At 40.0% G+C, this 24,010-nt stretch overlaps 1 protein-coding gene and 1 long non-coding RNA gene across 5 annotated transcripts; one reads left to right on the plus strand and one right to left on the minus strand.

The window, feature by feature from the left end:
• The first annotated feature begins 13 nt into the window (after window positions 1–13).
• LOC112450659 lies at window positions 14–20,806 on the plus strand. 4 transcript variants are annotated; one of them, XR_005233325.1, is made up of 7 exons: window positions 14–78; window positions 412–565; window positions 2,139–2,230; window positions 8,033–8,225; window positions 13,963–14,177; window positions 14,318–15,079; window positions 16,439–20,806. It is a non-coding gene; the product is annotated as an uncharacterized LOC112450659 (long non-coding RNA). The 4 variants fall into 4 exon arrangements; XR_003039342.2 differs by having other exon boundaries at window positions 63–565; XR_005233326.1 differs by having other exon boundaries at window positions 63–553.
• LOC108238517 (transcription factor 15) lies at window positions 9,760–12,678 on the minus strand. The gene is made up of 2 exons (XM_017420653.3): window positions 11,787–12,678; window positions 9,760–10,682 (listed from the first exon to the last, which is right to left on the minus strand). The coding sequence occupies exons 1-2, from the start codon at window positions 12,370–12,372 to the stop codon at window positions 10,645–10,647; spliced, it is 624 nt and encodes a 207-aa protein (XP_017276142.1). The 5' UTR covers window positions 12,373–12,678; the 3' UTR covers window positions 9,760–10,644.
• Window positions 20,807–24,010: the final 3,204 nt, after the last annotated feature.

Below are 24,010 nucleotides of genomic sequence, written 5' to 3' on the forward strand. Positions count from 1 at the left end.
GGGCGGAGGGTCGCGCTGCGCTCCTCTGAAAGCAGGAGGCTCCGCAGAAACAAGGCGCGTAATTTCTGTCAGGAGGAGGTTTGTTTCCTTCAAACTTTTCGTTTTTCAGCAAACAAACTAAATTATATGATTTTTTCCATTTTAATTTAACAATAAAACATTGAATAAATTGTAGTGAATTAAGCATTTTTGCTAAATAATAATTTGAAGTGATATTGGTTTCTATTTTAAGTTCCTAATTTTTTTGGCTAATTTTAAAAATATCACTTGGAGGCTCGTGTGTTTAGAAGATCTGCTGCACAAAATCCATTTGTTCCTGCAGCTCTGCGCCACTTGGTGCTTGAATATGTTTTTAGGGGAGTTTAGGAAACTTGGAGTTTTTTGTTGTTTTTTTTTTTTTTTGCGCCCCAGATTCGAAGGATTCACTTGATCCTCAGTCACATCCTGTGTGTGCGCCCCCGAGGCTCCAACAGGAAGCAGGTTTAAACTCTGAGGATCCCTGCAGACACCGGACCGCGCGCCTCCTCAGCCGTCAGGCCTGCTTTTCATGCAGGTGCCTCATTTTGTAAGATCTCAGGTTTTAAACCACAAATATTCAACCTTTTATCAGATCAGCTGGCTGAGCTCTGCAGATTCTGTGGCTTTGGTTACTAAAAATGTGTTTTTTTTAAAACAAAAACACAAAACTGCCTGTACTATTATTGTTTATTTGATCATTTAAAAAAGGACAATATGCATTAATGAACCGTGGCAAATAACCACAAGGGTCAATTTTAACTGTATTACCTGGAAAGTTGGCAGTGAAACACTGAAATAAAATACACAGCTAAGGACACACAAGCCATTTAAGTAACAAAATAAAGCAAATAAAAGGTTCAACAAAGGTCACAGGGTTGTTAATATTTTGTTTCAGAAGAGCCTTAAAGGTAAAATAAGTGGAAAACTCAGAAACCTTTTTGATTTTTATGTGAAGGCTGAGGTTTTCAGTGAACCCCAAAATAAAGCCAAAGCAAGAAGGGAGGTCAAATGTAGTTTTTTTTTTAATTAAACTAGCTAACATGAAATCAAAATAACTACAGAAACAGATTAAGCATCAATGACAGAAACTCTACTTGATGGATGAGTGAGAGCAGCTGGGCTGATTGACAGAATGAAGAACCGGTGTGTGTGTGTGGCAGAGTAAACACAGAAACTCATCTAAGAATGAATGAATGGATACTTTATTTATCCATGAGGGACATTATAGCCATCCATCTAGAGTCAGCAGCTTGAGCAGAGAAGTGCAGACATCTCCCTGGTCTTTCCAGTCCAGCTGAGGGACATAGTCTCTGCAGCGTGTCCTGGGTCTTCTGAAATTATTACTAATAAATTAAAATACCAGCCCAAGCAAGGAAACAGGAAAAAATACCACACTGAAAAGACTCTGGCAGCAATAAAATTACACAGACACTAGAAGCACTACACCAAGACAACGGCATCTTTAAAAAATTTCTTTAAAATCTGTTTATTAGTTTTAAAATAATTCAGCAAACAGGCAAACAAACCAACCAACACTGAAAACATAACCTCCTTGTCGGAGATAACAAACTGATAAGGAACAGCATCTGATATAATTACATTCACATGATTTGTTTTAAACACATTTTTTATAAAAACATGTATTTTTTTCACTGTGTGGTGTTTTAATACTCATAGCTTCAGCTGTGATGGAGACTCTATTATCTCGGTGTGTTGAGTAAACACTGCATTAGGAAGTAATTTCTCCCTCATTCACACTTCAGTAAGAAGGTCTGAAAATGATCAGATGACAGAGTCAGTGTCAGAGAGGCCGGCCGCTGTAAATGGGGTGGAACCCATCACTCCTGATTGTTGTGCAACACCTTCAAACCCATGAGCGCACACTTTCACAGGAAACCTCGTCTCTGCTTTGTGTTTTTGCTTCCACTTACTGTCACACTGTTTCCACGCGGTGCAGGCCTCGGCACACAGCTACAGGATACAACCTCTTCTGTAATGCTTCACATGTGCAGATACGAAAGTGATGCTTAAATATGTGCATGCACGTACAGCATGAAAAAAAGGAATGTGCACACAGACAATAACATACACTTTTCCTGATTGTGACCTCTGAACTGCAGCTCCGGCGCTCAGCTGCAGGAGGCCTCCAGGCCCTGGGGAGAAGGTCCTGACTTTGTAGAGAAAGAGAGCGATCCTGTTCAGCATCTGTGAGGTAAGTTTCACATTTACACACAAACCTGACAACAGGGGGGCTCTTTGCCAGCATGTTTCCATCCACTGTCTGAGCTCTGAGGAAGGACAAGCAACAAAAAACACAAACAACAAATCCAAACTGACCACAGGCAGTGTACTGCTAGAAGAAAGGGTTTGTTGCACTTTTGCTAAAATTATGGAGCAAATCTTTTAACAGCTAGCACATTTATTCCTTTGCAGAATGCAAAACAAATCCACCGAAAGCTTTACACTAACCAAACTGCTAAAAGCTGCACTGATGCTAAGGTTTTTGACAGCAGGTTCACTCAGTGAGCTTGTTAACTCTGAGTAGCATCTACAAGGTGCAGCATTTGGGAGCTGAACTGTTAACACAAAGCTCAGGAGGCAGTGAGCGTTCAAATAACATCTAACAACACAAATATTTGAGCTAAAAATGTGGCTAAATTTGGTCTAAAGGGGAAAGTTTAGTAGATATCAAACAGAAGTCTACATTTACCCAAGACTGATGATCTTTTAGTGCCAACTCCAGCAAGGAAAGCAGCTATTGGCTGTCCTAAAAGTCACTACAAGTCTCTAAATGACATCCAACCATCCATTTTCTTGTACCCACTTCTCCTTTTGAGGTGGTGGAGCAGCTTGTGCCTGTCTCCAGCAGTCACATCACAGTCCATCACAGAATAATAATGTCATCACCTTATTTTCATCATTGGCCAAAGAGGAATAAATCGTATGAAAGCCACAAAGTTAGTTAAAAAACAAAACAAAACAAAAAAATCCCTAATATGTTAGGAACTACAAATGAACTTTCCATTGTTTCTTACTTTTTTTATGTCTAAATTCCAACCCTCCTCCTTTATCCGAGCTTGGGACTGGCAAAAGTGACTCAAAAGAGAAACTCAATATAACTCAAAAGAGTTATATCAGTGCTGTGATTTATTTTAGACAAAGAAAATTTAATATTTACATACTGCTCTGATTGTAAACCAGCCATCGGCGGTTTTGCACATGCACGCTTCATTTACAGTCTCTTCATGAAGGAGAGATCTTCTACTCTGACTGCAGGGAGGAACTGAGGAAGAACAATACTCTCAGAGTCTTCAAATGTCTCCAAAGGTAGATTAGTTTCTCATTGATTTATTGAAAAAGAATCACAGGGGTCTGAATACTCTTGAAATATGGGGGGAAAGTTCCCAAGTTGGTAACTCTGTTTGCTCAGTGAATCAGTGGTTCTTGCATCCAGCTGAGAAAACAATCCACAATATTCTGGAGCGCTCAGCTGTTTCTCCTGATGAATTTCAGCATCTGAGCTGGACCTGATCACCATCATGCTGGGATTAGCTCAAGGTATTATCACCCATGTCCCATGATGTTTGCAGGGTTTCTGAATTCCCTGGATTGAGTTGCAGAGGCTCGCAGTCTTGTCGCTGAAATTTTGAACAAATTTGTGCAACAAGCTTTCTGTCAAAACAGTCAGAGTCATCGCAGGTGTCTCAAATCCTTCTTGATTTTGTTGCCAGCATCTCTAAACCGCCTGCAGAGCAGCAGAGCTGTATTTTGCTGCCTGTACGGGAGCTCTCCTCTGACAGAAAACATGTCCCTAAAAACCGCACCGATGATAAATAAGGCTTGCAGGCCAGATGTGGCCCAGGTTCCATCAGCTGACAGTCACTGATTTACAACGTAAACTTGTGTCATTTAATTCTGCATGAGCTGTTCAATACAGTAAGTCTGTGGGACTTTATTAGTCAAGTGTAATTTGATGTCTCAGCTATAACATTTTTGCTTACTAATCTTCTTAAAAGGGACTTTGAATTGTTTAGTTGTGAAAATATTGACTGCAGACGAGCTTTTTAATCCCCCTGAGGATGCTGGTATATGATTCATGTTTATCTCACTAAATGCTCTGTAGAGTCAAGAGGAAGTCTTGGTTGCTGTGACTCTCACAAACCCCCCCATGAGACAAGCAAAAGACTATAAAAAGAGACATGTACGCAGCAGAATGAGGTGAGACAGAGGAGGACGAGGGATGGTGTGCGTCTCAGATCAAAGATGAGCTTCAGCTGTAATTCAGCAGAACAGAGTGACGTACTTCTGTCTTATCTGACACCTTTAAAATCTGCTCCACATGGACCGAGGGTCTGGCCTCAGTAAGATCCTTTCTGCTGTCACAGCAGCAAAAATTAACCACATCCTTGTTGCAAACATCAGCATAAAAATCTACCTAAATACAAGAGAGACAAAGATGTGATGAGAGAGAAAAACCAGGTTCAGAGGAGAAACAAAAGAAAGAGACAAAAACAAGCCTGAATGAGCCGAATGTACGAGCGTGTGATGATTCATGAAAGGCTTTGATCTGACGTGGAGGATATGGATCTTTGATGTAATTCATGGAAGAAATGATTTGTTGGAGGCAGCGATGAGAGGAATTTTACTGTTCGTGAACCTGACAAGATCGGTCTCACCTTTGACCCCCGCCTCCACCGCCACGCCTCCTCAAACATGTGAGGCTCACCCCAAATGATCTTTGCAGGAGGAACTACTCAAGCCACATGTGTCTTCTTACATACAGTGTGTGTATCTGCCTCAGACTCATGTACAGACACCATCATCCCGTGGTTATCGCTAACGTTAGTGTGTTTCTGTCTGTTTCTGAATGCCTGTTTGTGAAAAAGTGATGAAAGGTGAACCAGAAAAAGAGCAAGCTGTTTTTTTAATCACACAAAATACTATCTGTAGTGCAGTCACTTAGTTACTATATCTGTAGCTCCACTGCTTCCATTAGAGCAAGTATTTATACAATTATAACTCCCCGAAATGTAAACGGATCCAAAAAAGTATTAAAAAAAACCTCAGTGAGAGTGATGGCAAAGTAAGCTACAATTGATTTGTTAATATAAAACCTAAACAGGCCTTTAGTTGATCATCTACTGGATGACATGTTTCAACTAAAAGCTCTTTGAAAATCAACTCATTGGTACTAAAATACTATTTTGTTTGTCAGACTGTAGTAGCTTTTTTTATTTATCACAGATTCAACAAAAAAAAAAAAACAGGAACACACTGTCTTTGTGACAAGCTGCTGATTGCAAAGAGCCTAAATATTAATTTCAAAACTGGTTCTTTGTTAAGTTGTCTGTTATATGTCGACACAACATTGGTTCATCCATTGGGAGCCTTTTTATGCCTGAATGATTCATGGGTCAAAGTTAATTGGCTCATTGAACAATGTTAAAACATTCCTCTGAAAATGATCTGTAACTGGACTGAAAATGACGATGAAGCAACAAATATCCGAAGAAAAACTTTCAACAACCTTTAAAAAGACCAGAGTTGACTGATCAAGACCACTTTAAAAGGATGCCAAGAAAGTCTGACTCCTTGGAAACCAAATATAAAGAAATTAGGATGACTCAAGATTTTTGCACAGCACTGTATGCATGTTTTTTTGTGCAGCTCTTTTCCTGTAAATCATGAAAATCATGCAACAGTTTTGAATAAGAACGTCTGCACCAGGCTGAACAGAAATCCAGAGTTAACAATAGAAAACCAGCCTGAAACATAAAAATAAGTCATCAGGCAACTTATAATTAAAACTGAGAAGTGGTGTTCTTCCTTGTAAAAGTGAATCAGTGTAATTCAACAGAAATTACAAAGAACTCAGGCTCTCATTTAGACTAAATAACAGGACTGGTGTTTGTTTGTAATAAAAGCTTGTGTTTGATGGGGGCCACTTCGGTGAATGAAGAAAACAGAGAATATCAGTGAGAGGTAAATATTAGGATATAAAACCACAGGAATACCTGCACACACAGTCAACTTTCTGTAACAGAACCTGCTCATTCATAGACCCACACCTCTCCGTTCTCCTGCCCCGGGGCCGATGACAAGGTGTTTCTGAAATCACATTAGGGGCCCTTTCATAAAGGTTTCACTGGGGAGTGTGTAACAGCTTGAAACATTTAGGCTTCGTTTAATACGATGCAGGCTCGCTGCGCGATGCTTTGTCTCCTCTGTGGAAAGGGGCCTGAAATGCCGGAGACCCCCACTGTCAGACTTTGCTTTGATATCTGGAGGTGGAAGGGGAAACGGGGCCGAATAACCCCCATCCTTCACACACACACACACACTACACAAACTGTAAGCTCAGTACCTGTGAAGTTATGGCCGTCCGGCAGGCTTTGAAGTGCGGCTCTCTGAAGCTTTACGCCCGATGGGAGACGTGCGTGAAGAAAAGATATCGTGATCTACTGTAATGTGTCCACCTCAGCCCCATGCTGTATCTGTTAGACAAGGTGCCTCAGATCCAAAACATGACCTGTCACTCAAAATAAAGCTGGAAAATATCAAAATTTCAGATCTACACTTTAAAATACAAATATTTTTGGAATTTACTGGGATTTCATATATATATATGAGCATGTTATTGTAATGGAGTCTACTCATACTTGCTAAAGAAGATTTTAAATTCTGCATTTTTACTTTTAAGTATATTTTGTTTGAAGTATTGTCCTCTGACCAATTTTAAATCACATCCATTACTAAGCTTAAAACAAAGCAGCCTAAATGGTAGTAGTAGTCTTTATTAAAAAGCAACCAGTTTGATTGACCTGAACCCAGGACCTGAACCCAGGACCCGAACCCAGGACCCAAACCCAGAACCTGAACCCAGAACCCGAACTCAGGACCTGAACCCAGGACCTGAACCCAGGACCCGAACCAGGATTCTCCTGCTGTGAGGCCACAGAGCTAACCACTAACCCATCATGCTGGACCTTTGATAAATTTATAAAAAAGAAAACAGTTTAACAGATTTAAAACAGTATTTTGCACCAACAAGGAAATTTGTAATAATATAATAACTTAAAATCAGTTCTTTTTTTGTTTGTTTGTTTTTTAGATCTGACACTTCTTTTGTTTCCCCACAAGTCCAGGTTTTATTTCTGTTAAGTAGCAGAATATGAAGATCTTTTGAACTAAAAACATTTCTAAATCTCAGACTTACTGATGAAGACTACTTTAAAATGCTACAAGAAAATCTGATATTTTTAGAAACAAAATTTAAAGAAATAATGGGTGGCTTGAAACTTTTGCACAGTTCTGTGTAACGCTGTAGTGTTGCAGATGGCCCGACAGTCTATTTGATCCATTTTGTCCAATAACAGAACCTTCCTTGTAGAAAGTAGCTAAACTCAACAACACTCAATTTAAGTGCACTTCACTGAGGTGACAGTTACAAAAACCAGCATCGGCAGAGCAATTACTGCGACCAAAACACAATTATATTCATAATGCATGTATGACTTCCAGGATCTGGACCTTAACTAGGCTGAACAGGAGGGCAGAGGGGGGGTAGAGGTGGTCAGAGTAAATTTGCTGAACAAATGAGGGAGAGGCCGTGCACTTGGGTGCCGAAGGGCCGACCTCCTGCACAAATAATGTAGCGTAATTAGGGCTGCACTTGTGACCCTGGTGCCAAGGTTAGCAGGAGGGTTAGCCCAGGTTCACAGCGACGTCTTGGCCAGGTGGCCTGACCGGTTGTAGCCACGGTGGGGTCAGACTGAGCTTAGGCAGTCTGAGCAAACACCGGAGCTGTTTGTTCCTCTGATTGGGTCTGCAGACGCAGGGTGACGATCACCGGATGTCAACACGGGGGCGTTTACAGTCTGCTGTCACCTGTGTCACCTACTGGATTTAATTAATCCTCAAAGAGTGTAAATCTATTTTTTTTCCTCTCTGTGCTAACCTCAGAGAGCCTGAAAAGCTAACACAGTATTTCTCCTCTCGCTGTGTGTTTGCTCAGGTCACCGGAGGCTGCAGCTCTAATCCTGATGAGGAAACCTCTGTGTCTTCCAGTGTGGCCTCCTGCTGTTCAGAGCTCTCTACGTGTGGGCCCCTGGTACATGTTGTAAAGAGACCGCATGATCGAAATGATTAGCTCCAAGGCTAAAAGTGCGCTCTTCTGTCGAGGATCTTTAATGAGAAAAGCAGATGAGGTATTTAAAAAGAGTTTCACAGCTATTAGAACACCAACACACCCGCTCACCTTCAGTCTAAAATTAAATTTGGATCTTGTTTGAGTCACAAATTCTGGACAAAGAAAGTCTGAGTCCTCGGTTACGCTTTGCTATACGCCTCCTTTTTGCACAATAATACTGAGTAAGGATCCATCCATCCATCCATCCATCCATCCATCCATCCATCCATCCATCCATCCATCCATCCATCCATCCATCCATCCATCCATCCATCCATCCATCCATCCATCCATTTTCTTTACCCACTTCTCCTTCTCTGGTTTAGCCAAGTAGGGATGCATAATGTTTGCATAATTGGAATTTAGCCGCATAAACAAAACAACCTAATTTTGTCTTATGTCATGTAAACAAAACTCAGAGTTAAGATGCAATCATGTTTGCTGGGTTTTTTTTCTATGTTTGATAGTAAACAAATGTTTTCCATACAGGAGAGTTTCTGGGACACTACAAGCAATTATATTAGAAAATTAAAATGTAAAAAACTGAGTTTGTTGTAGGAAAAACACCGGATTGAAACTTTCCCTGCCTGCTTTGTGCTCTTTGGACAGAACTGTTTTAGATTGGATCCACACCCTCGCAGGATATGATGCACTGATTATATTTACAAGTGCAACGCCAAGACGCCAGAGTTCCTCCAACATGATAAACACACCTGCCAGCCGATAGCAGAACGGCCTCTCTGTGTTTGTCAGTGCAGGTCTGCCGGATGTTAAATCAATAAACCACCTCTGTGCAACAAAAGAGGCCTGATGCAGTCTACAGGCTGAGTGGATCTTACTCACTCTGGCCTCTAAAACTTTCCGCTTGGCTGAGTGAAACATATCTCATTCAAATGGTATTCTGGGCTGCTTTTGATGGGTCAAGATCTCACATGATGATTAAGGAACTCTGCAACATGTCAAGCAACACTGAAAAGCTGTTTCTGTACTCTTAGAATTGATTAAACTGTATTCTGTAACAAGGTTAGCAAATGTTTTAATTAAGCATCGAAGCACCCTTATTGCAGTTTTGTTCGGAAACTCTGTCCCGTATCTCATTTTGAAGCTGTTAAACTCATCCTTCCATTTTTATTTGAGCTCCTTTTCCCTTCAGGGTCGCAGGTAGCCTCCAGTGGTCATTGGACGAAAGGCGGGCTTCGCCCTGGACACACCATCAGCTCATCAGAACTTTGAAACAAAACATGCAAATCATACACCAAAACATTCAGCTTGATTAGGAATACAGTGCTCTGATTTTTGATACCGGTATGTTGCACAACGTGGACAAAATCCAAGAAATAATAATGGAGATCAATGGGATTTTGGCGTTGATGACACATGAGAATAATCAACATGTTTTGGAGCTCTAAAGCTCAGAGAGCTTTACAGTAAAATCATCATTTAATGTTCAAATGAGTCAAAGAAAGTTGGACTTTACGTGACTGAATTGGCATTTTAATACCTTTATTATATTATTATTATTTTACACAATCACAGTTTAAGTTTTATGATTTTTGAAAATTTTACCACAAAATGTTAAACCTTTAAGCTGCCTGAACTGTCTTTGCACACGAAGCTCTTTTCAGTTTGAGTTTCTTTCACTAACTTGGAAGTCAGGGAGTGACAGACACAGAGTGTGTAGTTACCATGGCAACCATAATGCCACTAGCAGCAACTTTTTACATTTCTGACGCATTTTTTACATCTCATTATACATCTCAGCTTAGACATAAAATTTAATATGAAATTTTGGGCAGCAGCTGCTTTGGCACCCTTTAGAAATTTTCAAATTTATGGACAGATCTTACTTTTTTCCAATATTTTTAATCAGCATTTTCAAGTCAGAAGCAAATCAGCATATCTCAGTCAAAAAAATAAATAGTACAACACAATTTTCCCCCCAAATTAAGATATAATTAACTGCTAACTATAGAGTTTTTACACACAAAACAAACTGTTTGCAATCATTTCTTGCTTTAATTGAAACAAAGCACATGACGGGCTGAGGCACACCGTACTGATCTTGTTCTCACGCCCGTCATCTTATTTACATGATGAAGGCTCTTTTTAACACATCGACTCGCAGCCTAATGAGCGAGGGTCCAGAAAACACTTCAGTGCAGCGTGCAGAAGTATGAGTCCATTCAGTTTCATGCCAGCGTGCCTCTCTGCGACAAGTGCCATCCATTTGTGCCAACCCTCTTATTCCCCCCCACAGACCCAGAAACAATGGCTCTCAATTACCAGACAATAATAAATTAGAATATTAAAAGCTACTAAGGACAAAGTAGTGGATGAGGCTGACAAAGCCTGAGGTGTGTGACCTGGTGAGAAGTCTGCAGATGTAGTACCGGCCGGCTGCCCGTCTTTGAGCTGCAGTCTTCTTGGTTTCTTCTCACTTAATCCCACTTTATCCACGAGAGACGGGCCGTCAGATCTGGGAAAGGGGGCCGAGGGGACAAAGAGAAACAAAAGCAGGGCACAAGTTTTGATACATTTTAATGACTGTTTAACAAGCCTCAGGTCTGGGCTTAAAGAATGGAGATGCACCAACCCATGAAAAGCTCCACAAAGAGCTTTCAGAGCCGATTCCCACCGAATTAGTTAATTAAGACAAAGAACATGTGTTTTAACAAACTCAAACTCATTTATGGCCAAAAGCTCTAGGGAGGCTCACCTGAAAACCTTGAACACTGCCGCTCTGTTTGCTTCAAAAGATTATTATTAAGAACAACAATTATACCCTCTATAAATTAAAAAAAATGATTAAAATGTACATTTTTTTAATCAAAAAGCTTTTTACATTTAAAGCTTTGCTGTATGTTTGCTGCTGTACAAACTCAAACTTGTAGAAACAATATTTAGACCAAATTTCAATAAAGTTTTAGAGTTTTTAGTGTCTAATAATGTCAGAGCTCACATCAACAACATGGAATATAAAACAAAGAAATAAAAAGGGAAATATTATTCTTTAAATATAGCAATGATCCAATAAAATCCCTGCATGAGAGAACATTTAAGATACTGAATAAACAATATTTTAATTTTGTTTGTTAAATCTTTAGCAGCTGATAAAAATCACCCATGTATAAATACACTACAGAGAAATCATACCATCAGCCATGGAGGAATTATTTGTTGTGTTACTGTTTTATTTCAGATAAGTTTAAAAGGTCTTTTATTTTTTGCCAGGTGTCCTTTAACACTTAAAATATGTCCAGATAACACGCTTTATTACAGGACTGTGTGAGTTTTGAGTACAGTTTCATATCTAGTTTATTTTTATTTCTCTCATGTAAAATTATATCAGTTTATATTTTTATTTCTGGTTTTAAGAAAAATTAATTCTGACAAATGCATCCTTTCTTTTATCTGAATGCTTGATCTGCCTGACTGGTTTAATTAACTGGCTGGTTATTTGTGACTTACTGGTTTATTTTAACTGACTGGTTCATGTGGCTGACCTGGTTTATATTACTGATTGGCTATCTAACTGACTGGTTATTTTTAACTGACTGGTTAATCAGCCTTAACGGCTCACCGCTCGTGTTCCAAACGGCGCTGCTTTGCTTCTTGCAGCCGCTCTTCATGAACTCGTCCACGTAAGACTTGGGGTCGCAGCCGGACACCAGGATCTCTCTCAGCAGGGCGATGTAAGCTATGGCCAGCTTCAGGGTGTCGATCTTCGACAGCCGCTTCTCGTACGGGAACGTTGGCACGTGGCAGCGGAGCTCCTCGAAGGCGGAGTTGATGCTCAGCATCCTCTTCCTCTCCCGGATGTTGGCGGCGTGCCGCTGCACCTTGTAGGGCTGATGCGCCAGCAGCCTCCGCGTCCTGCGCCTGGCCGCCTCCAGGGGCTCGTCCTCCGGGGAGGCTTCGTCCTCGGCGCAGGTGTCCTCTCCCGGGGACTGAAGGTCGAGGTCGGTGAAGGTCAGCTGTGCGTCCGGAAACACGGACTGACAGCTGAAGCAGGACCAGGGGGAGAGCTGGCCGCTGGCCGCAGTACAGTCCATCAGGAAGGAGTCCATTTGGGTCTGAAACGGAAAGTTCTGATCCGTCTGGCCCCAGAATCCAAAGTCGGTGCTGCCATCCTGATCAAAGTCAGACAGCAGTCCAAAATCCTCCATATTTCATTCAGTGTTTGATAACAGAGGAGCGCCTGGTTCTACCTGTGAGGCTCTCTGGTGTGTCTCAGCCTCCTGGGAACATCAAGACTAAATACTTCAGGGCTTCAGCGGGTCTCAGGCTGAAAGGGAGCTCTGAGGACCCCTCTTCATGGATACTTCATTGATTTAAAACAAAAAAAAACTATAATAGACAAGTAGATTCCTGAAGCGGAGGGAGTCAGAACCCACTCAGCCTCCAGCAGAGGGAGGCTGGATCCGCGCGTCATGGCGCAGCAGGCCGCGCGGACCCGGTGCGCGCTGAATGGAGCTGTTTATTGAAGCTCAGCGGACAAACAGCTCTGTCACAAACACATGGGAGCTCTTTAGAAAACACAAGGAGGTCTTTTTTTAAAGGTAAAATAAGTTTATTTTGTGCTGTGCCTTTTTTGAATTATTTTGGCATCCTCATATTCTTTACGCACAGAGGTTAAAGCTTTTCAACATCCAACAAAATGCAGAATATTCTAGCAAAATGACCTCAATTCATCCCACATAATTTGGGTACAGCATCCACATTAATGCGCTTCTAATTTGTAAATGACATGAGTGACTAAATGGCAAACGAGAGAGAGGCCTCGCGCTGTAATTACGCTGAGGTTCCTCAAAAAAAGCGTCTTTTTTGAGGTTGGATGGAGTGCAGCTTGTGGATGGAGTCTCATTCGGATGCATGTTTGCAAACACGTGGTTTTGATTTCACAGAGTCCTCCAGGATGCTAATTTGAAGGGATTCTGCTTGTTGCAGTAAACACAGGCAGCACGAGGCCCTTCGGTGCAGAGAGAGCCGGAGCTGCAGCCGATCTGCTCTGAATTATCCTCAGAACAATAAAACAGGTGGAGCTCTGGCTGAAAAACCGAGTCTGTGATGCACAACTGTAGATTTGCTTTAATAATCAATGAAACAGAAAAAAAGTTTTACCAGAGTTGAAGAAAATAATCTTATTTAGGCCTGTTTTCATGGGAATTCACAGACTTTTGCATTTAAAAAAAGTTTAGGATCAACTGTTTTTAAATTTGGTTTAGTTTTTGTTTAGCTTGTTGCTCTAAGGAACTAAATTTATCCCTTATTGTGTAAATAGAATGAAGACAGAATTATCTTGCAGTACGGCTGTTATTCATATTCTTTTAAATATCAAAATGATAAATTTACGGTTTCAGTTCTGCTCTCCTTTTTCCTAAATTGGTGAAAACCCTGTATGAATTTCTTATTTGCTGCTCAGCTTCTTGTTGCACCTTTAAAATGTTCAAAAAGTAACTCTTTGCACTTTTAATTATGCAGGAATCAAATAAATATTTGGCTTTTATGCAGGTTTATTCTTCACAATCTGTACATTTGTCATCCAAAATGTATTGATGCATGAATGGTTGAACCAACAACTTTCTGATTGTTTTACGAGTTCACAACTACAAAAATGTGAAGCTAAATAAAAATTAAATGCCTCATCTTAGACTTTTAAAGATGATTTTTGTTCAACCTGATCAGAGATAATATAATAAAAAAAACAAACAGACATAATAAAATAGAAGTTTCTTGGCTTTGTGTTTTTAAACCAGAGCAGCCAGTGGGCGCCGAGGGGAGCGGGTCTCGTCAGGACCTGGTGCCGCCTGCCAGCAGCACATCTCCTCCAGCTGACGGCAGCAGTTTGCTTTCCTCCTGTCTGAAGAGTCCAGCCTGTCAGATCCAGACTCACCTTATTGTTTAAACAAGCGTTCAAGAGGCCTGAAGAGCTGGAAAAGAACAAACGAGCAACACTTAAAGAAGACTGGGGGTGGGGATGCTTTTAAAATACATTTTCCAACCGAATGCTGCAAGAATTGAACTTTAATGTTGTTCCTGTAGTGGTATAAAATGTTAAAAATCTCATTAATCTGTCTGTGGTAATGTGATTTGTGAAGTTTTGTCTTTCAGGGCTCTGGAGGACCGACGGTCCTGCACATCCTGGACTCTGCTCGGGGCCACATGCTGAGCTATCACTTAAGGACGTGAACACAACTGGGAATCAAACACACATCAAAACTGACCCACACCTGTTCTTTCATGTCCCGTGTAGTATGATGATTGTTTAATCGGGGACAGATTGGATTTGGGGTTAATGTCAGCTCAGAGTTTTTAGAATCAGTGTCTGTATGTCAAACAGCACCTCCCAGCTGTCTTACTGACTTTTTTACTTGTTTATTTCTTTGCATTACCTTTCATTATTACTTTAATCCTAATTCTTGATCTACTTCCTGTTGTGGGACCTTTGGGTTAACCCCACTGTGTGAGTGTAAGCAAATTTAGGTCCTCTCAGCATAATATAAGAACACATAAATACCAACACTGAATGCTTTGAACATTAGACATGATTTCAACCTCTCACCATCCATGCAAAACAAAAAGAAAGATTGTAAAAACATGGTTGTGTTCAGTGACGCACATCTTGTTTGTTTGGCTACAGAGCGGATAAACATCTCGGATCTGAAACCTCTGGGATCTCTTCTGGCTGCTATGAGGGAATGGCACAGCGGCCAAGTGTAATCTTCAGCGCTGACCACAAACGGCCCTTTGATCCGAGTTGGGACTGCAGGGCCATTAGAGTGTCACGGCACATTGAAGTGATAGCTCAGAGCAGAAGTTGGCCTTGACCACAAATCAGGCTTCAGATTTGCTCCGGGCCTTTTACCTTTAAAGGTAAGCTACAATTAGCATTAATGCAATGAACAGTATGTGCCCAGGATCAAAGGGCATACCAGGGAGCTGAATGAAAATAATGCAGGAAATGCCTGGACTGATTGCCTGCGGGGGGGGTGTGTGTGTGAATTTGGGGTGACGTTCATGAGTTAGGCCATCTTTGGGCCAACAGATGCTTAACCCATGTGAACTAGTTTTGTGCACTCAGTGAAAAATGGCTGTCCTAAAGTATCTGATTACAAAACCATGGAATCTCATCTGAATCAGATAAAAAGAAACAAAGTTTTTCTAAAATGGTCAAATCTGACTGGAACACAACAGAAGGTCACACAGGGCATCTTTGGTGATCTGTAACATGAAGAAAACCCAGGTACCTCTGCAAAACCTGAAGTTAACAAGCAGCTTCCTGGCTCTGTGCCACTTCTCTGTGCATTTTAAACCCACGTTTAGTCTGGAAAAAGCATCAGAGCCATAAAACCGGCCTTAGGAAAACACCCCTCTGGGGGTACCACCCGTCCCTCTGAACCTGAAGCTGGATTTCAGCCCTCAGCTTGATTAAACCAAAAGAAATAAAGAAAGGGTGTGCATTCACTGCATGACAACAGATGGTATTTAGATGATGTGACTTCATTATACTTGCATGTGAAAATATTACATCACAGGATTAACTTTTACTGCAGAACTACATTAATTAATCCCAATCTGTGCATCAATTTGTAGTGGATTTCTATGGAGAATATAAAATTTATACCTAAAAGAAGATGACTTTGACCTTAAACTGACTGAGAAGAAGAAGTTCAAAGTAAAAATGGTGGAAAATCCATGATGGATAATTGGAAATGTAAATTAATCTAAAACACAATGAAACGAATGAACAAATGATGAGATGTAATAAAACAAAAAACACGCTGAATATAAAGAAACAAAACCAACAACCCCAACAATTTTTACAACTCAAGGACAAAAAAAGAAATAGCTACAGTCAAACTTAGTAAATAAACCTGTTCTGGGTTTCTCAGGGCATCATTCTGATGAATCAGTTTGATAAAATCTTTTAAGACACATTAATCCCAATTTCTTTCACATTTTAGTCAATAACAGTGTCATAGTTTTTTCTCTGACTTTATAAAGCTTATTTAGGCACACAGAAAATGTTTTACAACTCATTTAACAGACTGCACCCTAATGTCTTCTTTATTTATCAATAATCGTACAGAAACGCTGCAGTTTGTCACCAATGTATGCATCAGTAGCCAGCTGCTCATTAGATAATTATTTATCCATTTGAAGAGCTCAAATTTGACAAATCTGACAGATTGATGCTCTCTGGACCTGATGATTTTGTTTTGTAACTTTCAGCCTTCGTTTATGGGGACACTCTTGATAAAACCAGATGTGAATTTGCTCGTCCTGCCACTCCACATTCCTGGAATAAAACGCTATCAGTCCATGGAGATGCTCACACACACGCCTGATACTCAGGAGATGATCTTACCAGGCACAGGGCGGTTTCAGGTCACTGCAGAGACAGGTCCTAAACACCAGCTGTTAACAGGAAGACAAGGTTTTTTTTTCTTCTTCTCTTTGTCTCAACAGGTCAGCTGAAGTGTTGCATGTGTTCCCAGCATGAATAAATGAAAATGACATAAAACATGGGCCTCAACAAGTTCTGGATTTGGTTTAGAGAAAAAAGTAACACTTTGGGCAATCACTCGTTTTCACAAATCAAGTGGTTTAGAGAATATGAAGTCCATAAGAAGGCGGTGACAGAAAAGGGTCACTGCTGAACTGATTTAAATCTCATAAAATTATGTTTTTTTTCCTCTTTGAAGGGGAGAATGATGACACCTCTGTTTGCACTGATCCAATAACTGTTCGTGCAAAAGCATCACGGTCTTTGCAAACTAAAGTGAACTTTCTGAAACAAACAGATTTTCTGAAGTGAAATTTTTAAACGAGGTTTAAAAACTGTGAGCCTCCTCTTCCTCTCGCAAGATGTTCCACAGTTTGATTTGAGCTGTCTGACAAATAAACAAGAAAATCCTTCAGAATTACATTTCATTAATTAAGACGAAGCTCCTTTTGTAACTCAAAGTGGAGAACAAGAGTCTGAAAACAGGTTTTGTTGTTTGTTGCACTCAGTAGGTTCGACGTGTGACCCTCTTCTGTCTTTAGCAAAATAAAGCTTTTAGTTATTATTTTAAGAAAAGATTATTGTTTTATTTTTTTGTTCCTCTTCTTCTTTTGTTGTTTAATGCTCTTGGCCAAACCGACTTACCGCCACCTACTGGAATGGAGTGAGGATCAGGTTTGGTTGAAGGCTTTTCGACTTTTTGGTGATTATTTAATCAACATCAGATATGAGATTAAGGCATGGCCTCGAGAAGAAACCAGCTCCCAACACTGATTTTCAGGAAGTAATGAAATAAACTTTGGTTAAACACTTAGAATAGTGATATTTTTTAGCTTTTTGATTGTTTCCCAGTGACCGGCATCTTGTTTTTTCTACTCTGTAAGCCCTAAATATATTCTTAGCACACCATCCAGCAATCATCTCATTTAGCAGTTACTTTCAGACAATGGATAAGTGAAATTGGTTTCATGATATAAAACAAAATCTGAACAATTTATTGGCTTTACTTTAGAGAAATTTACAGTTTATCAAAGGGGTAATTAAAATAAACCCAAGTCACCTGTTTACATCTCACTGGAGAAAACAAATCTAAACATTTCTCTGCTATTTTTGTTCTGTGATTTGACCTTGGCTCGATCTGCCCTCGTGTTGATTCAGACCAGTGAGGCACGCAAGCATTTTCAATCAACAGAGCCAAATTAATCCAAGCTTAGAACAGAGCGAAGTCACACATTGTGGCTCACACCAAAAGCTTCAACATCTGAAAACAATTAAATGTCTGGTTTTCATGAGAGCCTGATTTGCCAGTTGACAGTTTGAGTGTGTGTGTGTGTGTGTGTGTGTGTGTGTGTGTGTGTGTGAGGAGGGGGACCTGCTGAAATCATACCACCAGCACACATTAGAAATGAGGCCTGACCAACTTTAAATCACAATGTCAAAGAAAACAACATTTGAAAAGAACAGCAACAACTCTGCAAATGTTCGGATCCATTTACAGACGTGAGAAGCTCGTTCCCTCCTGGTATTCAACGTTGCCTCTCATGTGGCGCCGCCTCACACACTCCGTGTTTATTCCAAATACGCTCTACAGAGAGCGAAGCTTTGCCGTTGTGTGAGACGCGTCGAGGTCTGGCCCTGAAATGTAGCACCAGTTCAAACATTTGTTATATACCTGAAGAAGTCTTTTACTCTTTCCTTCATGTGCTTATTTTTCTGATGAGAGTCTCTTGTTTATATATGTATGCGAAAAATGTCTCATTTTTTTCCTAATTTTGCAATAAAAATTGAAACAAACCTGCAAAAACTACAAGTTAAATTAAATAAGAACTACTAATAATTGTAATGTAGCGTGTCACCTTCTTCAGTAAAGCTCTAGACCACACTTGTCAAACTCCGGTCCTCAGGGGCCGATCTCCTGCATGTTTTAGGCGTTCTTGCTTTAAAACACCTGGTTTAAATAAACGACTTGAGAACATGTTTCTGGAGAACTGATGATTTGGTGAGGAGGTAAATAAACCATTTGAATCAGGTGTGTTGGAGCAGAAAAGCCTAAAACTCTCAGGTTAGCCTTGAGGCCTGGAGTTTGACACCACTGCTTTAGACTAAGATCTAGTTTTGCAAATTTGAAGCTGCATAATCAGTTAAACTGAATGTGCAAAGTTTCATATGATCTCAGCGTTCACACACTGGAACCCGGAATGAAGGAAAACTCAAAAAGTCCCTTGGAGCATCATTAAATCTGTTAAAAAATAGAAAGATTATTGCACCACAGCAAACCTGCCAAGAAAGTGCAGACCACCCAAATTTAGTGCACTGGTTGGACAGGTAGCACCACAGGAAGTTGGATTTGTCTGCGGAGCCTCTTTAAGCTGTTCACTCACAGAAACTGTCTTTATGTAAAGTGTTTGTTGCCTGAAAAATACAATTAAAACATAATTAGAGTTGATCATTAAAACGTTAGAAACTCTTTAAACATGATAAAGTATTAGCTGGGACTAAAGCTGAACTTTTGGATTATCAACGAAACCCCTTACCCCCATCCACTCAGTGAGGCACAGTGGTGGTGGCATCATGCTGTGGGGAATACTTTCATCAGAAGTGTCCAGGAGATTGATTAAACTTGAGGGAATCATGGTTGAAACTAAATGCAAAGAAATTCTTGAGAAATACTTGTTTCAGCCTTTCAGGGATTTGAGTCTGGGACAATAGTTTACCTTTCCAAGAAAACGACTCTAAACTCAAACTACTAAAGTAAGATTTGAGTCATTTTTGATGTAATATGGAATGGTCTAACAGCAAAACTGGACCTTTATTCTTGTGAAGTATCCAGGCTATATGTCTTAAAGTTTGCTGCATACTGGAAATATCCTTCTATCTTGAAGGAACTTTTTTTTTATTTTTGGTTAGATCACAGCTAGAAATTTTGCACCATGTTGTTCAAGTCACTCAAATCCTACAAAGTTTATATTTTAAAAGTGTAAGGCAACAAAATAAGCAAAGAAAAAAAATGCCAAAATAAAAAAAAATTGGTACTTTTTTAGAGCTCTGTGCAGCAATAATTTGACTGGGTCCTGTAATAAATTAGTCTGTCAGCACTTTTGAAAGCTTTTAACACCAAAATACTCATTTGTGTGCAGATTAAACAATCAACAAAAGGTGTAAATAAATTGTAAAGGGTGATGGTGAGCTGGTTTTGTTGCCTCTGAACAAAGACAGCTGTTTTCTTCTTCTACAGAATAAACCACTCGCTTGTTTTAGTGTAGCGTGTTTGCTTTGCAGACGTCTTTGTGGTGTTGATCCCCTCAGCTGACTCTTTAGAGAAAAAGTAAAAAAACCTAACTGGATTTTCTTTAAAATTTTGCTTGTAAAGCTGAATAAAAATAATAAGACTTCATCTTCTGGGCTGTTCAAAGAAAAAAACATTTTAAGTTTTCATAAAATCTAGTTTAACATTTAGTTTTTTTAGATATCTCACATCTAAAAGCCAGCAGATAATCTGTGAATCACACTGATCTGATGTCAGATGATGAGTTTTGTGATGCAGTTTACAGGCTCTTGAACAGGGAGACATTCAGGAGTGATGTGTTTTTTCCATTAAAGACTATTCCACCTTCACCACAAAGGCACACTCCTTCCCCATTATGGATATTTGGATCAGGTTGAATGGCTCATGCTGTATGCGTTGCCATTTTATTACCTTATAACTGCTGCCAAGGACAAAAATCCCCTCGTCCTTGAGTGGGCTTAATCCTGGACCGTTTCATTCAGACAATAAAAGGACCACTGAAAGAAATGAAGCGAAAAGAAAGTCTGTTTGAGGACAGAGGAAATAAATACCAGGGGCAAAAAAGGGTTATAGGAAACACACTCCCAAACATAAACACCAATCACTTTGCAGGATTAAAAAGAGGAAATTAGAGTCTCAAGAGGTGGAAGAAATATCAATGATTCATTCAGTTAAATTTGGAGAAGAATTGTGGTTTGTCCATCTATTCATCCATCTTCTACCGCTTATCTGTGGTCGGGTTGCAGAGGCAACAGGTCCAGGAGGGAAACACAGACCTCCATCTCCCCAGAGACACTCTCCAGCTCCTCCTGAGGGATCTCAAAGCGTTCCCAGGCCAGAGAGGATACATGATCCCCCCCAGAGAGTTCTGGGTCTGCCTGAGGTCTCTTCCCAATAGAACCTCCAAAGGGAGGCATCCTAATCAGATGCCTGAACCACCTCAGCTGGCTCCTTTCGATGAGGAGGAGCAGCGGCTCTACTCCAAGCTGCCCTCGGATGACGGAGCTCCTCACCTCATCTCTGAGGCTGAGCCAGGCCGGCCTACGGAGGAAACTCATTTGAGCCGTTTATATCCAGTTATTGTATTGCGGTTTGTGTTAAAGTAAGATATAATAGTTAATGATGTTTTATGCACTCATGTAGCTCTTAAGAATATGTTTATCTGTTTGTTTATGATTGTGCAGAATTTATAATAAAATCTGTGTGTCTCCTCTCCAACGTGCAGAAGACTGATTGTGCAGGTAGAGTGGGCTGTATTGTGTCTAATAGACCTTCCCACATTTTTGAATGAACCAGCTGGAGTCCCAGTATGCAATAAATAGACCCTCAGAATCCGATGAAGAATGTGTTTGCTCTCCCTTGTCGATAAGTGATAAACTTTTACTCTTAAGAAGATTCTTAGTTTGAGCCTGGATTTTATTTTATTTTTTCCACAACAGTTTGTTTGTGGTGGCTGATGTTGCAGCAGACATCCCTTATCTGGATGTTCTGGTTGAGCCACAGTCTCCTTCAGGAGGCATCTTTGCAGACTTCACTCAGGAAATCACAACTTTTTGTGTTTCAGAACTAAACCAAAGAGGCAAAAAAAACTGCAGTTCCTAAAACTTTACACTTTAAAGCAGATTTGGTCAGTAACCTCACTGGGCTGCAACTGTTGGAGACAAAATTAATTGCAAGAAAATATGCAAATTTTCACTTGTATTCATGCTGAATTGGTACAAACCAGAATCTACGGATAACATAACAGGACATCCATATTTAATGCATCCAAACCTGTAGCAGTTTATGTATCTTCTATGTAAAGTAAGATCCGTTACTGACTCAGTGATTTTTGTCTTCTCCATGATGATAAAATGAAATATTAAACCATCAGTTTTATAAGATCAACAGTTCAGACTTTAGGCGGTCCATAAACTGGAATTAATAAGTGAGGACTAATGAACATTTAACAATATTGCTGACAGATTTCCACTCAGCCCCTTGCCTCCTGTCCCCATCATTACCCCGCTGTGTGGAAATGAGCATACATTTCTGAAATAAAAGCACACGCCTTTGATCGCCGGTCTCTGTGGATTTCCTGCTGAATCACTTGAAACTCTGGAGCCATCTAGCCAATTTGATGAGTCACTGCATTGTTGAAACAAAAGTCATACGACATGCCACCCAGTAAATTACAGCGGATCACATCAAAAACAACTTAATTCCACTACAAGAAAACTGGTCAGAAACAAAGTTTTCAAATGTTCAGTGTGGCTCGTGAGGAAGGCCACAAAAACAAGAAATGTAAGTCTCATCACTTAAGATCATTTTGAAGTGAAATATTTATGGCGAGGGTTTTCTGATTTTAAAAGTTTACCACCGAGGGCAAAAGGTTTAATTACACGGCATAATTGTATGAGGAGGAAACCATAGTGTCTCATGCTGTAAATTAAATAAAATTAAACTCGACATGAATTTTAGATGTCTTTTATTAAAGGACTGGATGCTTTATAAATGGCAGAGAAGCAAAACAAATGCATTTTTGATCACATTCAAGCTAGTTTTGTTCTGCTGAGGGGTTACTGGATGGTGGAAGATGAAAATCCAGATAGAGAAGAGTTTTTCTGACCTTTCACAGGCAAAATGAACCACAACCTTACAACTTGGACAGCAGAATAAGGGGCACAAGGCCAAACCGAAAGGAGTTGCAGTATTTTGGGGCAATGAAAAAGAAATTTCCTCCTGGAGATGGGTCCCAGGGGAACCAGCATGGGCCAGAGCGGAGGAGCGTGAGCCATGCAGGAGGAATTTCAAGGCAGGGCGACTGAGAACGTCAGAGGGAAATGTCAAAGACAGACGGCGGCGTCAGGCTGCTCCGCTCTGGACCTGTTTACTCAAAGCCTGATTAAACTACACTGTGAAAGAATCCAACATGCAGGGCGCTGAATGAGTCACAGAACAGGCGTTAAACTATATGCTGTGCAGAGAGTTCAGTTGTTTGTTGGATAAAAATATTCACTGGGTAAAACTGACTTTAAACAGATCATAAAGCAGATATAAAGGCAGCTTCCTCAAATAAACTTTGGTTGCCTTTATTCTAATTGGACAAAATAGTGTAACAATAAAGAAAAAAAAACTCTGATTCATAAAATAACATGTTAGATAGAAGCTCCAGGTTTTAATGGTTGTTCTGCAGCAGGTTAACTGATTAATGCACCTGTGAGGCCGATCAGCTAATAAATGCAAATTTAGTAAAGTTCAACTTGATGGAACAACTTAATTAAAAAAAAAAAAGATTACAAAACAACAAAAACACATAAACTGCTGACAATTTTTTTGTTCATATGAGGTTTCTGAGATATTCAGCCAGGAAATATCACCAAAACGTAAAGGTAAATGTCACTTCCACTTCTATAAATGTATTTTTTGAATAAACTACTTGAGATTTGTAACTGATAATACACCTCTTTGCTTCATACAAGAATGAAGAAATTCCAACACAAATGCTTGAAATAACCGTGTCCAGCCAAAATTCAATACAAGAGTCCAACCAGGAACAACGATTCTACAAAAACAAAACATTTTTTTATTGTTTGACATTATTTGTGCAGACGGTTCTTGATCTCTGATCCATCACAGGTGTGACTCTGCTGAAGGTTAGTCTTCAATAATTTACTCACTCATTAGTAATCAAACAGTTTTGATTTTCCCTTTTTATGATTTTAGGATTATTACATTGTGCTGCTCAGTCATGAATTAAAATATTACCATTTACAGGTAAAAAACCTCAAGGTCTTTTCTTAACTTAAATAGGGAGCTTTTAAAATTTACCTTTAAAAGGCCGAAATGGAAAATCTGTATGCTTAAAACTGGTTAATTCCTGACTTTAATGAGGAGATGGTGATTGGTATTTTTATAGGAAATATTATGATGGTTTTAGGGGTGGTTAGTTGAGCTGTGGAGACCCTAACCCTAGCCCTAGGCCAAAAGGCCCTAACCCCTTCAACCCTGAGGAGACCCTAACCCTAGCCCT

This window comes from Kryptolebias marmoratus, linkage group LG6 (genome assembly GCF_001649575.2).
Source record: "Kryptolebias marmoratus isolate JLee-2015 linkage group LG6, ASM164957v2, whole genome shotgun sequence".
NCBI classification, from domain to species: Eukaryota; Metazoa; Chordata; class Actinopteri; order Cyprinodontiformes; family Rivulidae; genus Kryptolebias; species Kryptolebias marmoratus.